We start from the raw sequence: 18551 nt of genomic DNA, 5'->3' as shown, positions 1-18551 counted from the left end.
TTTTTAAAAATGTAATTCAGTTTTCTTAAAGGAAACCAGCATTAATCCTATTATTGGTAATTATTACATGAAAATTTAGTCACATCAGAAATTTTTATATTGGTCTGAAACCATCAGAAAAATAGCAAACTTGATATTTTCTGATAATTTCATGGGAGCATAGTAAATTTGTAAAATACGGAAGATTATAAGGAAGAAAAAAGAGAGCCTTTCTATAGAGAACCATCATTAACATTTTTAAAATATTCTTTTTAGTTGTAGATGAACATAATAACTTTATTTATTTATTTTAATGTGGTGCTGAGGTTCAAACCCAGTATCTCACATTGCTAGGCAAGCATTCTATCACTGAGCTACAACCCCAGCCCCCATTGTTAACATTTTGCTATATTTTCTAAGTAGACATAAATGGCTTTATATTTATTAACATACTATATATACCTTTCTGTTCAGCTTTTAAAAGTTATTACTGTATCCTAGACGTTTTCTTATACCTTATGGTCCTTTTTTTTTTTTAAGTTATACATGGGCACAATATCTTTATTTTGTTTGTTTATTCTTATGTGGTGCTAAGACTAGAACCCAGGTCTCACACGTGCAAGACGAGCATTCTACCACTGAGCCACAACCCTAGCCCCCCTTATGACCCTTTTAAGATCCATTGTATTGGGGTTGAGATTGTGGCTCAGTGGTAGAGCACTTGCCTAACATGTCTGAGATGCTGGGTTCAATCCTCAGCACCACATAAAAATAAAATAAATAGGGCTGAGGATATAGCTCAGGGTGTGTGTGTGTATACACACACACACACACACACACACATATATATATATATATATATGAAAATATTAAGTCCTCTACAACCAAAAACAAAATTTAAAAAAACAGATCCATTTTATTTTTTTTCCATTGGATTTGCAATAAAAGAAACCAAAATTACATGTAATCAAAAAAACTAGATATTATTAGAGATGTGAAGTCCTAGATTTTTAATTGGGAATGAGGCAGAATGGGAAATTAGACTAGAATACTTTCTGGTGGAGATAGATAAATAGTTTTACTATTCCCACCTCTAACTTTTTTTTTTTCTTTTTGTGTGTGCACTGTTTTTGGAGTTACTGCAGTGTCCACTCAATGCATGGAGTGGATGGAGCAAGCACCTATTCTATCTCCTATTTCCGAAAATATATTTAATATATTTAATGTATTGTCTGGGATAGAAGATGTATCAGATATTAAACCTGTAGGAACAGATGCTACACTGGACCTTAGCAAAAAGCTGAAAGGTGATCTGAATAGCTTTAATTAAAGGGAAAGAGAAAAATCTTTTTCCCCCAGGAATTGAAAAAATTCTTTGGGGTCAGTATATTACTACATATAAACTATGTGAATATTTTATAAACAAAGTAAGGAATGTTATAATGGGTTATGTATCCAAAATAATAAAATTACTTTAGTTGACGGTTTAAAAATATTGTATAACTAAATTATAAAAATTTTTCAAACCATGTAGTTTTTCAGGCTACAGTTGGCCCTCTGTCCATTAGTTCCACATCTAGCAATTAAGCCAAACACAGATTGAAACTGAAGTATTTAAAAAGTTGTATGTGTACTGAACATGTACAGACATTTTTTTCTTGTCATTATTTCCCTAATCAATACTGTAAAACAACTGTGGACTTGATATTTACGCGTTACAGTCATACCTCAGTGATAAGGTGGTTTCAATTATACTCCACCACAATAAAGTGAATATCACTATCAAGTGAGTCACTTGAACTTTTTGGTTTCTCAGTGCATATAAAAGTTGTGTTTATACTATATTAATCTATGGGATGTGCAATAGCACTATATCTACAAAACAATGTACACATCCTACTTTAAAAAATATTGGTAAAAATGCTCACTATCTTCTGAGTCTTCAGCAAGTCATAATCTTTTTGCTGGGGGAGGATCTTGCCTTGATTTTGATCATGGCTTACTAATCAGGGTGGTGGTACCTTAAGGTTGGCATGGCCATGGCAGTTTCATAAAACAGTAATGAAATTTGCTGCATGGATTAATTCTTCCTTTCATGAAAGATTTCTTGGTAGCATATGACGCTGTTTGAGAGCATTTTACCTATAGAACTTCTTTCAAAATTAGAGTCAGGGGGCTGGGATTATGGTTCAGCCGTAGAGCGCTCGCCTAGCACAGGCAGGACCCGGGTTCAATCCTCAGCACCACATAAAAATAAAGGCATTGTGTTATGTCCATGTACACCTAAAAAAATAAATGCATATAAAAAATTAGAGTCGGGGGCTGGGATTGTAAATCAGTGGTAGAGTGCTTGCCTGGCACATGCGAGACATAGGGTTCAGTCCTTAGCACCACATAAAAATAACTAACTAAAATAAAGTATTGTGTCCAACTACAACTAAAAAAATTTTTTGTTAAAACTTGGGGTCAGTCCTCTCAAACCTGCTTTGTCAACTAAGTTCATGTAATATTCCAAGTCCTTAATTATCATTTCAGCATTATTGTTTAAAAAGAGAGAATTTTTTAATATTTATTTTTTAGTTTTCGGTAGACACAACATCTTTGTTTGTATGTGATGCTGAGGATCGAACCTGGGGCTGCATGTATGCCAGGCGAGCGCGCTATTGCCTGAGCCACATCCCCAGCCCCTCATTTCAGCATTGATCATAGCTTTTTTTGCCAGGAGAGGAAAATACATTTTGTATTTTTGGCTTATTCTTAAGAACATTAAGTTTTATCATGTGGGGTTGGGGGAATATTTGTGGCTCAGCAGTAGAGCACTCACCTAGCACTAAAAATAAATAAATAAAATAAATGAATTGTTTCCAACTACAACTAAAAAAAATTTCAAAATATTTTATCATGGCAATTCAGTCACATCTTCAGACTCCCCTTATAATTCTAGCTCTTTTGTGCTTTCTACCACATCTGTAGTTACTTCTTCCACTGCTTTCATCTACCTCAATAAAATTAAAAGGGCTGAAGGGATGTAACTCAGTGGTAAAACATCACTGGGTTCAATCCCAGTATTTAAAAAAAAAAAAAAAAAAACGAAAAACAAGATTGTCAGTTCTTTTGGTGCTTTAACCACTCACCCACGTCCTCAACCCTTTTTGTTTTTGATTTTTGAGACAGGTTCTAAGTTGCCGAGGCTGGTCTCGAACTTGCAATCCTCCTGCCTCAGTCTTTGGAGTTGTTGGGATTTGTAGGCATGTGCCACCATACCCCGTAAGAATTAACATCTTTAAAGTCGGTGCAGTGGCGCATACCTATAATTCCAGCTGCTTAGCAGGCTGAGGCAGGAGGACAGTGAGTTCAAAGCCAGCTTTGGCAATTTTAGTGAGGCCCTAAGCAACTCAGCAATATTTTGTCTGTCTCTGAATAAAATATTAAAAAGGGCTGGGGATGTGGCTCAGTGGTTAAGTGCCCCTGGGTTCAATTCCTGGTACCAAAATAAATAAATAAATAAAAAGAATTAGATCTCTGATTATTTACTAAATCCTTATGGAGTACAGCAGTGAATAACACAAATATTCCTGCTTACTTATATTTGTGTGGGAGATAGACCAAAAATAAGATAATAATTGTATACTGTTATTCACAAAAACATTATAGCCCAAACTAGAAACAGTAAATGTCTGTCAGCTGCAATATCCATCATATGATGGAATACTACTTAGCAATAAAAAGGGAAACAACAAATAAGCTCCTTATACATGCAACAACACATGAATCTATAAAATGTTATACTGATAACAAGCCAGATATAGTAGGTTGCATATATGATTTTATTTATGTGAAATTTCTATAAAATGCAAAACTGTAGCAACAACAGGCAAATTATTAATTGCCTGGAGCATGAGGTGGAAGTGGAGATTAACTGCAAAGTGTCTAAAGATAAACTTTTGGAGTGATGAATTATTCTAAAGATAAATTATGATTGTTGCACAGGTATATAAATTTATTACATTTACTGAAGTGTGCACTTAAAATATACAAATTTTATGTTATATAAACTGTATTAAAACTGTTTAAAATAATTATGTGCCAAGGCTGAAAACGGTATGTTAAAATGAAAGAAGCCAAGGCCAGGTGCAGGGGCACATGCCTGTAATCCCAGTGACTCAGGAGGCTGAGGTAGGATGATCGCAAGTTCAAGACAGCAAATTAGTGAGGCTCTGTCTATATAGAACCTAGACTATAATAGCATTGACACTGGAACTGAGAGGCCTGGGTTTCACCCATCCACACCAGGCAGTGGACAGTGAGCTGAAAACTGAACAACAAATGTCACCCACAGCCACAGCCCTTTTTAAATTTTGAGGGTCTAGCTCATTTCCCCAGACTGGTCTCAAGCTTGCAATCCTCCTGCCTTAGCTTCCAAGGAGTTTGGATTACAAGTGTGGACACCACCCCAGCTATGTTTCATTTTTTTAAAAAATATTTTTAATTTTAGTAGACATATAGTAATTGTACATGTTATTAAGATACAGTGTGACATTTCAAATACCTTTATACAATGTAAAATGGCCAGGTTAGGGAGTTGACTTATCACCTCAGGCATGTCATTTTATTATGGTGGAACATTTAAAATCCTAATAGCTATTTTGAAATATTTAATGATAGTTGTCAACTATAGTTATCTTACTATGCAGTAGAACAAAAAAGTAATTCCTCTTATGCAGTTGCACCTCATTGTCTATTTTCCCACTTGCTTTCCTTCCCCAGATCTTCTCAGGCTATGGTAATCATTATTCTAGTCTCTACTGTGCAACCACCTTTCTCACTTCCACATACAAGCCTCAGAGTGTATGATATTTAGCATAGGTTTTTAATAGTGGTTGATGTGCTGAAAATACACAGAAAGGTAGCATGAATGGAAGCAGGGTTATCAGCTGGAAGGCAGCTATCCAGAAGAAAGATAAAAGTGGCTTGCCAAATTGGCATGAGGCTGGTGGGGTGTGGGGGACAAGACAAAAACAATCCCATTTATTTGAAGGAAGTAGCAACAGGATTTGCTGATGTATTAGAGATGAGAAGTGAGAGGAGAAGAAGATGCCATATTTTCTTGACTAGAAAAACTGAGATGTGGGAAGATTGAAATTAAAGAAGATTTTGGGGAAAGTGCCAGGAGATCTATTTTCAACATGTTAGAAAAGCCCTTAGCTGCCTGGGGCCAGCTTTTTTGTTTTGTTTTGTTTTCAATTTTATTTTGTTTTTGCAGTCCTGAGGATCAAACCCATAGTCTCACATATGCTACCACTGAACTACATCCCCATTCCTGAAGGATAGATTTGAGTAAGCATATTGGATATCTAAATCTGGAATTTAAGGAAGTTCTCAAGTAAAGATTGTATATAAAGCTAGGAGTGGAGGCGCATGCCTGTAATCCCAGGGACTGAGGAGACTGAGACAGGAAGATAACAAGTTCAATACCAACCTCAGCAACTTAGTGAGGCCCTAAGGACTTAATGAGACTCTATCTCAAAACTAAAAAAAAGAGAACTGGAGATGTGGCTCAGTGGTTATGCATCCCAGGTGCAATCCCTGGTATGGTGGTGGAGGAGGATGTCTTCCAAAACAATAAGAGTTTTTTTCTCCTAAACTGGATTTGTTTGTTTATTTTTAAGATATATATATATTTTTAGAGATGGACACAATATCTTTTTTATTTTATTTATTTATTTTTTATGTGGTGCTGAGGATAGAACCTAGTACCTCACAAGTGCGAGGCAAGTGCTCTACCAAGAGCTATAAACCCAGCCCCTCCTAAGTTGGATTTTAAAATTAACTTAAACTTTCCCTGCCCCCAAAGAGAATAATATATTAATTTTCTTATATTTCAGGATCTTCAAGATGAAGTTCAAAGGGAAAATGTTAATCTACAAAAACTACAGGCTCAAAAGCAGCAAGTACAGGAACTCCTTGATGAACTGGATGAGCAGAAAGCTCAGTTGGAGGAGCAACTCAAGGAAGTCAGAAAGAAATGTGCTGAGGAGGCCCAGCTGGTAATGTCTGTCTACTTATTGCTACCTACATCTGTACCTGAGTTGTTTTTCCTGGCTTAAAATGAAAATATTCTCTACTTTTGTTATTATTCTCATTAAGTGGCAATCTCATCAGCAGTTGGCATATGAGGGAAATGGAGTAAGGTTCATCAGAAAATACAGGCTCTCTTTAGTGGAAATAGAAGAACACTGTTTTAGAAGACAAAGTTTTTCCAGATACTTTGGAAGTAAAATATCTTTACCTTCAACTCTCCTCTGTACTTTCCCCAATTACCCTTTTCTGCCAAAACCATACATCAAAAACACCAAAATAGTAAACAAAGAAATAAGTACATTATTAATATTTTAATGACAGCTCTTTTTTAATTTCCCTTTCTTCTTATTCATCTCCACATTATAGATCTCTTCTCTGAAAGCAGAAATAACTAATCAGGAATCACAGATCTCCACTTATGAAGAAGAATTGGCCAAAGCTAGAGAAGAGCTAAGTCGCCTACAACAAGAAACAGCAGAATTGGAGGAGAGTGTGGAGTCAGGGAAAGCTCAGCTGGAACCTCTTCAACAGCACCTACAAGATTCACAGCAGGAGATCAGTTCAGTAAGTCTTTGTAAAGCAATAAATAAGCCCAATTGGACTTTCAGCTGACGTCTTAGTCAACTTTTGATCTTTCTCCCTCTGCCTACTTTATTATTTATTTTTTGGTTATTTATCTAAATAGGTTTCTTGTCGTCAATTACAATTAAAATTATATATCCTGTACATCTCATGCTCATTGGAGCAGTGGGTAAGAGTGTGGGTTTTGCACTGAGATGGGCTAGGTTTTTAAGGCATAACAGATCAGTGACTTACAGTAAATTTAGAGTTGTAAAAATGTAATAATTCTATTTTAGAACATTTCCATCTCTCTCAAAAGATCCCTTATACTTACGTTTAGTCAGTCTCCATTCCTACCCTCAGGTAACAATTAATCTGCTTCTTGCCTTTATAAATTTGTTTTATTGTATATAAATTTTATCTCAAATGGTTTTCTTTAATTAAAAAAAAACCAAGGAAAAAAATATTTTAAAGAATATTCATTCATCTAGTAGCATTCCCAGTAGGATAACTATTTTGGGTTATTCATTTATTGAGGACCAACCTACACTGGGACCAGAACTGCCACTGACTAGATGAATCACCTTAGGATCAGATTCTTTGTCTTTAAAATTGGAGAATTAATAAAACACCAACTTCTGAGGGCTAATGTAAGGATTAATGAGGCAAAAACCCATGAGATATTTTAGTATAGTGTTTGGAACATACATGCTCAGCAAGTGTTGCTTACTTTTATAAGTAATAACCTAGTGTCTTATTGTTCTAATTTTGAAATCGGTTTTTCTGTTTGGGAAAAACTTTTATTTTTTTAAATTAGAAAATTGTTTCTATAAATCCTTTGCTTTTTCATTTCTAGCCTTTACTACATGGAGAATTAACATTTTAGTTATCATGATAGTAAGATGGTTGGTTACATAAGAACATAGAATTCATGTCATTTCCTTCTTTCAATTTGAACTTGAATAAGCTGAGGCTAAGGAAATTATGCTTACATAATCTTTAAAGGAGCCACATTCATCCAGGTCTTCTAAAACCCCTTTCAGTATTCTTAATTATTATATATAATGAATTCCTCCTTTCTCTGCTCCCTCTTATCTGGAAGGTGAGCTTTTGGTGGACTTTGTTATAATAATGGTTAAGATTTTTTTCCTGAACATTTATTTATATGTTGATCTCTTCTAGTAGATTTTCCTTTCTGTTCTAGGAGCTTACACAGTTTTTTGGTTTTTTTTTTTTTTTTTTAATCTGTCGCTTAGCACAGTTCTTATTTCAGTGTAGGTCCTCAGTAAGAAGATAACCCAAAATAGTTTCCCTGGTTGGTAATGTTACCAGAAGAATGGATATTCTTAAAATAGCTTTTTGTTTTTTTTAAAAACTCGTTTGTTGAGGTAGAATTTATATATCATAAAATTCTAAGGTTTTTTTTTTTTCAAAATTGATTTTATCTAAAGGGTTTTTAAAAAATATTTTTTTAGTTGTAGATGGACAATACGTTTATTTTATTTATTAATTTTTATGTGGTGCTAAGAATCAAACCCAGTGCCTCATATATGCAAGGTAAGTGCTCTACTGATGAGCTACAATCCCAGCTCTAATTCTCAGGTTTTAAGGGTATAAAATCAGTGATTATTCAGTAAATTTTGAGTTGCACAAGCATCACAATCCAGCTTTAAAATACTTCTTTTATTCTTAAATGATCTCTCCTTCTCTTTTTTTTTCAGTCTTCAATCATTTTTTTTAAAAAGAGAGAGAGAATTTTAATTTTTTTTTTTTTAGTTTTTGGCGGACACATCTTTGTTTGTATGTGGTGCTGAGGATCGAACCCGGGCCGCACGCCTGCCAGGCGAGTGCACTACCGCTTGAGCCACATTCCCAGGCCTCAGTCTTCAATCATAAATTAGCTTTCTGCTTCTTACAGATTTGTCATTTTTGGATACTTCATATAGATGTAGACAAACAATATGAAATCTTAAGTGATTTTTTAACAGCATATTTTTGAGGTTCATCTATTGTGGAATATATCGTTGATATTATGTTTCATTTTATTGCTGAAGATATTCCATTATATATTTAGAAACTATTTCATTTATTTAATGTCCCAGTTAATGAACATTCTTTTTACTTTTTGACTATACTGAAATAATGTTGCTGTGAACATTCACCTACAAGTCTTTGTGTAGGTGATTTTATTTCTTTTGGTTGTGGAATAGCTGGCCATATTATAAAGTGGTGCTTTACTTCTTTACTTTAACATTAATAAACTGTTTTCCAAAGAAGCTGCACCATTTTATACATATACCAGCAGTATATGAGGGGTCTAGGTTCTTCTGTCACCAATACATTATAGTCCTTCTAATAGGTGTAAAGTGGTATCTCATAGTGTTTATGCTTTTCCTTGATGAGAAGTTATCATTTGTCATTTGTTGAGTGCCTTTTCATGTACTTATCAGCCATTTTTTTATCTTCTTGGATGAAATGTCTATTAATGTCTTTCATTTATTTCAAAAATTAGATTGTTTGTCTTTTATTATTATAAGTTTCTAGCATGTTCTGGACCTAATTCCTTTATCAGATAAATGATTTACAATAATTTCTCCCAATCTTTGACTTGTCTTTTCGTTTTCCTTTCTTTGACCTTTTTAGAAAGGGGGCTTCTTTGAAAGGAAGGAACATAAACAAGTAAAGAAGATATTAGAAATCATTATTGAGAAAATAAAGCAATATGTATGAGCCATACAAAAGAAAACCTAATTTTGGTCAAGATTCTATTAATTGTCTCAGGCTAACCATAAGGATTCTGTTCTAAATAAATTGTTTGATAAGCAGGTATTTCCTCTCACTGTTTCATCTCTGTGATGGGTTTAATTTTAATTTCATGGTTTTAAAGTTGTAGTAGAGCATGAAATTGATATAATGATCAGGATAAAAAAATTTTTTAAAATGAAATACAGGGCTGAGGGTGTAGCTCAGTAGTAGAAAGCTTACCTGGCATGCATGAGACATGGTGCATTAATTATAATCAGGATAAGTACAACTTCATGAAACTTGTTTCACTAATATGTGTGTGTATTATATATATGTGAGGGTATGTATCTACTCACATCATATAAATGCATGTGTCTATGTTATGTATGTGTGTGTCTTTATGTATACATATACACACACAGATAAATCCAAATGTGTACATATACCTTTACTGGATTAAGATGTATAATTGATTTATTTTTATGGGTTAAAATAAAAGAGTTTATAAGCCACTGCTCTATTATTATATAAAGGTTGTATGCTGTGTTTTATACATGTGTAATATTTTTAGATTGTTTAAACTCAAAATACGATGTTATTTGGTAGATTACACACATACACACAAACACACTTATAACCACTGTTCAAATATATAAAGCACAATACTGATATTCAGTGAATACATTAAACTTATAGAGTGCATCGTTATGGTTGATGTTGATGTATATAAAACAAAACTTGTAGTTTCTAACCTCAAAGAGCTCAAGATTGTTCATTAAAAAAAAAGTGCAGTGAATTAGTAGAAAAGGAACAAAGGACAAACAAGATGCTAGAAAAACTTAAGTGCTATGATAGTAAAAAATGCATTGTGCTGGGTACTTTTATGTACTTAATTCCTCATTTATATAGACTTTTGCTTTTTAAAGAGTTCTTTTGAATTTTATCTTTTGAGCCATACAACAATCATCTGTGAAGGTAGTCATTATTCTGTATAGATTAAGAGAAAAACTGAAATTTGAAGAAGTTGCTTTGACTAAGATCACCCAAGTAGTAGAAGATGACTAGATATGCACCTATCTCCTAAACCAATGTAGTGTTCTTTCCCTGGGTATAAAAGACCTGTGGAAATTATAGATTTCAATTTCAGTAATTTAAAAACCCTATGGGGAAATTAAAATAGAGGGTACAGAGAGGCTTGATTTATGAAAGATCATTAAGTAATTATTCATTTTTGTTTGCTAAAAACAAAAAGTGGCATGGTAATAAATGAAGGGAATTCAAAAGTGATTTTTAAAAATTACAGTGTATGAAAAAATGGAAATTACCCAGTAAAATTCCATCTATACTTTTTCAATAGAAACTTTTTGAATCTGCCTTAATGATTGCTTTTTCTTTTTTAAGAGAGAGAGAGAGAGAGAGAGAATTTTAATTTTTTTTTTTTTTAGTTTTTGGCGGACACAACATCTTTGTTTGTATGTGGTGCTGAGGATCGAACCCGGGCTGCACGCATGCCAGGCGAGCGTGCTACCGCTTGAGCCACATCCCCAGCCCCTATTGATTGCTTTGAGATATTTATAAGTTTGCTTTTTGTAATTATAAATGTTAGTGTAAACATTGCTGGTGGGACTGCAAATTGGTGCAGCCAATATGGAAGGGAGTATGGAGATTCCTTGGAAATCTGAGAATGGAACCACCATTTGACCCAGCTATCCCTCTCCTCAGTCTGTACCCAAAGGACTTAAAATCAGCATACTACAGGGACACAGCCACATCAATGTATATAGCACCAGAATTCACAATAGCTAAACTGTGGAACCAACCTAGATGCCCTTCAGTAGATGAATGGATTAAAAAAATTGTGCCATATATACACAATGGAATATTACTCAGCAATAAAAGAGAATAAAATCATGGCATTTGCAGGTAAATGGATGGCATTGGAGAAGATAATGCTAAGTGAAGTTAGCCAAATGAAGTTAGCCACTATGAATCAGCCTCCTTATATCAAAAACAAATGCTCTGATATAAGGAGGCTGATTCATAGTGGGGTAGGGAGGGGGAGCATGGAGGAATAGATGGACTCTAGATAGGGCAGAGAAGTGGGAGGGAAAGGGAGGAGGCAGGGGGTTAGCAAGGATGGTGGAATGTAATGGACACCATTATCCAAAGTACATGTATGAAGACACGAATTGGTGTCAACATACTTTATATACAAACAGAGATATGAAAAATTGTGCTGTATATGTATAATAAGAATTATAGGGGCTGGGATTGTGGCTCAATGGTAGCGCGCTCGCCTAGCATGCATGAGGCACTGGGTTCGATCCTTAGTACCACATAAAAACAAAATAATGTGTCCGCCTAAAACTAAAGATACATAAATAAATAAATGTTTAAAAAATTGTAATGCAAAATAAGTAAAAATAGATGTTAGTATTTTGTTCTTCTATTCATGGTCCCATATAGCATCTAGCTTTTATAATATATTACAATTTATTGAATTCTGTCTTATGGATCTTATTATTGTTCCAGGAATATAAATTCATTTGGATAATGAAATCAAAAACACTTTGAGGGCTGGGAATATAGCTCAATTGGTAGAGTGCTTGTGTCACATGCACAAGGCCCTGGGTTCAATCCCCAGCACCATAAAAAACAAAAACAAAACAAAACAAACCACATTGAGCTGGGTGTGGTGGTGCATGCCTGCAATCCCAGTGGCTCAGGAGGCTGAGGCAGGAGGATCACAAGTTCATGGCCAGCCTCAGCAACTTAGGGAGATGCTGTCTCAAAATAAAATAAAAATAAAAATGACTGGGGATGTAGCTCAGAGGTATAATATCCTGGGTTCAAGTCCTGTACACCCCGTCATAAAAAGAAAGAAAAAAAAATACATGCTTCAAGTGCTCTTTATTTAACATGCTCAGCACAACTTAGATTTAGACAATACTTTCTAGGGCTCTAACCCCATTTACATAGTATAGGACCCTTATCTTCAATCTCCTTTCCCAGTAGAGTACAGCTGCTTCCAAAGCCTTGTCTCTCCCTCAACTTCTGTATCTCTATTATAAGGTACTGTCACTGAGTATTCTTTTTCTCTGTCATATTGCTATCTTTCCTTCCAGTACTCTGGCCCTTCTTTTTCTAATTCTTCCACAATATACTGCTAGTTCACAGATTCTTTGCAATTTGTAAGAATCGAAATTCTTGGGAAATTTCAAAAAATACCCCAACAAAAAAAGAAATCATGTGTACTAGAGAGAGATTACTGAAATCTTTCCTCTAAGTCATGCTATATATTCCCAGAGGATTCACCTGGTGAAGAGCAAATTTGTTTTTGACCAAATCTAAGGATATAATTATTTTTATGTTGCATGTCTTTCTACTAATAAGTTGTTTTGTAATTTTACTTTGTGTTGACAGATGCAAATGAGACTCATGGAAATGAAAGAGCTGGAAAATCATAATAATCAGTCAAATTGGTGCAGTAGTCCACACAGCATTCTTGTAAATGGTGCTACAGATTATTGCAGCCTCAGTACGAGCAGCAGTGAAACAGCCAACCTTAATGAACAGGTTGAAGGCCAGAACAACCTGGAGTCCGAGCCCATACATCAGGAGTCTCCAGTGAGTCTTAATACCTTCATAATCAACTTCAGAAAAAAAGATGGATGCAAATCAAACTTTTGTTGGCATCATACCTAATATAAATATGTTAGTATGCCCTGAGGACTATTGAGATTTCGTTTTTAGAGGCAGAGAGTGAGTTTTGATACAATAAGACTCACAGCTTTAACTAGTATTAAAATGTAATTTCATTTATTTTTTAAATTATTTATTTGTTTATTTACTTACTTATTTATTTTAAAGGAGGTTACTGGGGATTGAACCAAGGAGCACTTTACCACTTGAGCTACATCCCTAGACCTTTTTATTTTTTATTTTGGGACAGGGTCTCACTAAGTTGTTGAGGCTGGCCTCAAACTTCTAATCCTCATGCCTCAGCCTCCTGAGATTACAGGCATGCACCACTTGCCCAGCTCCTGACATGTAATTTTAATGGCTTGTAGAACATATTTAAAAAACAATACTTCTCAAGGAAATTTGTGTGTGTGTGTATGTATTTCTGTGTGATGGAGTCTCACTATGTTGCTCAGGGTAGTCTAAAACTCATGTTCTCAGGTAGTCCTCCTATTTCAGCTTTTTGAGTTGTTGAGAATTTATCTTACAATAAGCAGATGCTGCTGCACCTCAACCTGACTTAGATATTAACTTTAAAGAAAAATTTTTTTAAGTAGCTGAGGGGATAGCAGTGTGATAAAGAGCTTGCCTAGAATATGAGAGTTCCTGGATTTACCCCAGTACTGAAAGAGAAAGAAAAAAAAAACTAATACCAGAAGTTTTTTAGTTACTCTCATTCAAAGCTGAAAGTAATTCTTTATTATATAATATTATAATATTGAGGACATTGATTTTTACTAGTTATTTAGATTATGCCAACTATATGTGAGGGCTATAGAGATAAAGTATCTTTAACTTTTTTCTTTAAGCAGCCTATAGTCTTAGTAGCATTGACACTGTGTTAAAAGACTGATAAAAGAAGTATAGTCTTTTCAGATAGGACAGCTGAAAGGCACTCAAAAAAGGTTTTGTAGGGAAAGCTTTGGCAAGTAAATAAGGGTTGAGCAAAGAAAAAGGTGGTACATTCCTGTAAGAGAATCAGTATAGCATGGATACAAGTAGAAGAAAACATCTGTTTAGAATCATGAATCATGAGAGGTTTTGAGGACATCTTGTGATGGTGAGGAAGATATTAGCAAGAGATAAGTCTCTCTCCTAGTGGGCATCTGCATTTTCTTAAGTACTTTCTCAAAACACACATGTAATATGTTCTACCCCAAACTTGCTGAAGTAGTTTCTGAAATGGAACCAGGTACGTGTATTTTTAAAACAAATTCTATGCATGATTTTGATGTGTGGATCAAACTGGAAAAAAATTACTTATAGATTATACCTGGCCAGAGAATAAGAAATTTAGCTTCATCTTGAAGCATTGTGGAATTTATCTTACTGCCATGAGTAGCCATTGAAGAATTTAAAATGAGAAATAAGATGATTAAATTTACCTTTTAGAAATAGGGGAAGTGGAGAGTGGGGCTGAACACATAAAGGGGCTATTGAGAACCTGTGAGAGTTGTTTTAGCCTAAATTTAAGCAGTTACAGAAGGAATGGTGAGAAGACGACAAATTTAAGAGGTATTAAAGATATAAAACTTAGGGCTGGGGATGTGGCTCAAGCTGTAGCGCGCTAGCCTGGCATGTGTGGGCGGTGCTGGGTTCGATCCTCAGCACCACATACAAATAAAGATGTTGTGTCCACCGAAAACTAAAAAAAAAAAAATATTAAAAAAATTCTCTCTCTCTCTCTCTCTCTCTCTCTCTCTCTCTCTCTCTCTCTCTCTCTCTCTCTCTCTAAAAGAAATGTAAAACTTAGAGACTTCATTATATTTAGACAATGAAGTCATAGATACATGATTTAATATTCTTTTAAGCACGAAAGTCAGATTACTGGATTATCCTTTAAACACATCAAACTGCTGGTATTAGTAAGACTTTTTACTAACGATCTAAATCAAGAAAGCAGTGAAGAGTTGTTGAAGAACTTTTAACCAGAAAGGCCATTATAAGATTCACATTTTAGATCTCTTACTTTGGCTACTATAAAGGAGGGTAGATTGAAAGAGTACAATATTGGAGGCAGGAAGGCAGGTGGAAGGCTATTCCTACAGTCTGGATCATAGATGATGATTATATAATGAGTGATAGTGACTGTCTGGATGAAGAAAAGGAAAAAGAAGAATTTGAGAAAAAGAGGTAGAAAGAGCAAGACTTGGACTCTTATTTTAGCTGAAGGATAACCAAAATAGGAAATGGCTAAAGATGACCTGAACACTTCTGGCTTAAGTGACTTTGATGCTTGATGACACCATTTTTCTAAGATAGATTATAGGAGAAGAAATCATTCAATGAGTATATTATGTTTGTCTTTTTGTTGTTATTTTTTAGTAAAGTTTGCGTTTTCTTTGTTAGTTTTCTCTGCCAGGTAGAAAAGGACAATGTAGTCTGTAGCAGTAATATTTTATAAGTGGGGTGAAGGGGATAGTTCAGTGGTAGAGCACTAACATAGTGAGGGCAAGGACCTGAATTTGATCCCTAGTGCCACTTCAAAAAAAAAAAAAGTGTGTGAGTGTATATGAAATTTTATGTATTTACTAAATCATAAATAAATGTTAAAGTATATTTTAATATAAAAAGTGTGTATGCATATGTATGTGTATATTTGTTTGTTTGTTTATCTTGTAGGCAAGAAGTAGTCCTGAAATATCACCTGATGTGATTGATGAAAATGAAGTGGTAACTGCATCTGTTAATGAGAAAGTTTGTCCTGAATTTGACAATGACAAACATGCAAAAGAGGTAAATAATTTTATATTTAAGTACTCTTATCACTAATGTGTTAAATGTTCTTTATGACTGCAAAAATATAATATTTGTTATTTTAAAGCATGAGTGTGATTCAAACATGCATTATTTTATTTTAAAATGTTGTATTTTAAAACCTTGGTTCCTAAAATTTTTTTTTAATTTAAAATTATTTTTAGGAAGATCCATTTAAATCAGAATCAAGTTCACTGACAGGTCCAGTTGCAGATACAAACTTGGATTTTTTCCAATCTGATCCTTTTGTTGGCAGTAAGTATCATTTTGTTGTTGTTGTTGTAGTTGGACACAAAACCTTTATTTTATTTGTTTATTTTTATGTGGTGCTGAGGATTGAGCCCAGTACCTCACACATGCAAGGCAAGCGCTCTATCGCTGAGCCACAACCCCAGCTCCAAGTATTATTTTTTTTTAAACAGTTTTTACTTGTCAATGGATCTTTATTTATTTATACGCGGTGTTGAGAATCGAACCTGTGCCTCATACATGCCAGGCAAGTGCTCTACCACTGAGCCACGTCCCCAGCCCCCCAAGTATCATTTTTTAATATTATAAGTTTAAGTTTACCCAAAAAGACTTTTTAGCATGTAAACTATGTAAGAATTAGGACTTCATTGAGAGCATACTCATTATAAGAAAGTGAAAACAAACACTTATAGTCTTAAGTTTGCTAATATTTATCTGCCACAGCCAACTAAATCTAGGACTAAATCTTTGATTATGTCTTAGGGGTCCCTAATTAAGAGTATGTTTCTTGGGGTTGGGGTTGTGGCTCAGTGGTGGTGAGCTTGCCTGGCATGTGTGGGGCGCTGGGTTTGATTCTCAGCACCACATACAAAGAAATAAAATAAAAGTCTATCAACAACTTAAAAAAAAAAAGAGTATGTTTCTTTTTCAGAATAAGAACCAAAGGAAAAATGTTATAAGCAAGTAGTGGAGATTGTGGAGGTTGGACACTTTTTTTTTTTTTTTTTTTTTTTGGTACCTGGATTGAACCCGGAGGCATTTGACCATTGAGCCACATCCCCAGCCCTTTTTCTAATATTTGGTTTACAGACAGGGTCTCGCCAAGTTGCTTAGGGCCTCAGTAAGGCTGAGACTGACTTTGAACTCAAAATCCTTCTGCCTCAGCCACCGGAGTCACTGGTATTACAGGCATATGCCACCATACTGGGCTCAAGGGTAAGACATTCTGAAGTTAGCCAAGAATTAGTTGATATCAATATAAAGTACTTTAAATATTACTTGGGTCAAAGCTCTTTGACATTGTATTTTATTTCCAAAATTAATTGTGAAACTGATGAGTTTGATTATTAGTTTTAAAGATGTGAAACTTAAGGCACAAAGGCAGAATAACTTACTTAAAGTTATATCAGAGATAGCCCAGATACTAGAATTCTTTTTTGAGGAGTGTAGGGGGTGTGTATTGGGAGTGAACAGGAGTGCTTAACCACTGAGCCACATCTCCAGCCTTTTTTTTTTTTTTTTTTGTATTTTATTTAGGGACAGGATCTCATTGAGTTATTAAAAGCCTCGCTAATTTGCTGAGGCTGCCTTTGAAATTGTGATCCTCCTGCCCCAGCTTCCACTGGGATTACAGGGTTGCACCACCATGCCTGGCTAGAACTCTTTTTTTAAAAACAGCTTTATTGATATGTGTAATATATATGTATATATATATGTGTATGTATGTATGTATATATGTATAAATATATATAAAGTGTCAAAAGATATAAAAGTTGTGCATTTAAAATGTTGGGGTTGGGAGTGTGGTTTAGTGGCAAGAGTGCATGCCTAGTATGGTCTAGGTCCTGGGTTTGATCCCCAGCATTGCAAAAAATAAAGTGAAATAATAAAAACATAATACATAATTTAATAGTTTTAGTATGTTTATGGTTTTACAATCATCCCCACAATCTAATTTTGGAAAAGTTTTTATCACTCTGTAAACTTCATACCTAATAACAGTCACTTTCTATCTCCCAACGCCCAGCCCTATTGCAAAATGGACAAAATGATTTAAATAAACATTTCACTAAAGTAGATATACAAATGACCAATAAACACATAGAAAAAATACCTAATACTGGTCAACCCCCCAATAAGATATTGCTTTATACCTATAGAATGCATATAATCAAAAGTATAGATAATAACAGGTGTTGACAAGGATATGGAGAAATTGCAACCCACATACACTACTGGTGGGTCTGTAAAACTGTGCAGTCTCTTTGGAAAACAGTCTGACAGTTCCTCCACCAATTAAGCAGAATTACTAATTAAACAAAAATTATTGTATGAACCAATAATACACTCAGAAATGAAAACATATTCACACAAAAATTTGTTCGCAAATGTTGAGCATCAAATCTTTTTGCCCATTTTATATTTGGTTTGCCTTTTTGTTATTGATTTAGGAGAGCTATACATATTCTAAATAATAATTCTCTTATGAAATATATGATTTGCAATATTTTCTTGGCATTCTATGTTGTCTGTTATGTTCTTCATGTGCTATTAAGCACAAAGATTCCTAAATTGGGTAAAGTTCAATTTATTTTTTTCTTCTTCCAAGAGTTTTATAGTTCTGTTAGATTTAGATTTTTTTATATGATATGAAGTGTAGGGGTTGTGTTGTCCCCAAACTTTGTTGCAAAGACTGTTGTTTCTGTACTGTGTATTGT

General features: G+C 34.5%; 1 protein-coding gene and 1 non-coding gene across 4 annotated transcripts in view; one reads left to right on the top strand and one right to left on the bottom strand.

Annotated features, from left to right (window-relative positions):
* The window catches only part of Eps15 (epidermal growth factor receptor pathway substrate 15), a 126984-nt gene that overhangs the window by 84470 nt on the left and 23963 nt on the right, over window positions 1-18551 (top strand). For all 3 annotated transcript variants that reach the window (XM_078026242.1, XM_078026243.1, XM_078026244.1), the window contains 5 exons: window positions 5865-6026; window positions 6427-6624; window positions 12790-12993; window positions 15730-15843; window positions 16029-16119. In XM_078026242.1, the coding sequence (XP_077882368.1) occupies window positions 5865-6026; window positions 6427-6624; window positions 12790-12993; window positions 15730-15843; window positions 16029-16119 (769 nt within the window). The remainder of the gene's footprint in view (window positions 1-5864; window positions 6027-6426; window positions 6625-12789; window positions 12994-15729; window positions 15844-16028; window positions 16120-18551) is intronic.
* On the bottom strand, window positions 1094-1291 carry LOC120891111 (U2 spliceosomal RNA). Its single transcript, XR_005735532.1, has one exon. It is a non-coding gene; the product is annotated as a U2 spliceosomal RNA (small nuclear RNA).

This window comes from Ictidomys tridecemlineatus, chromosome 11 (assembly GCF_052094955.1).
Source record: "Ictidomys tridecemlineatus isolate mIctTri1 chromosome 11, mIctTri1.hap1, whole genome shotgun sequence".
NCBI classification, from domain to species: Eukaryota; Metazoa; Chordata; class Mammalia; order Rodentia; family Sciuridae; genus Ictidomys; species Ictidomys tridecemlineatus.
This window is presented reverse-complemented; position numbering and strand designations above follow the sequence as displayed.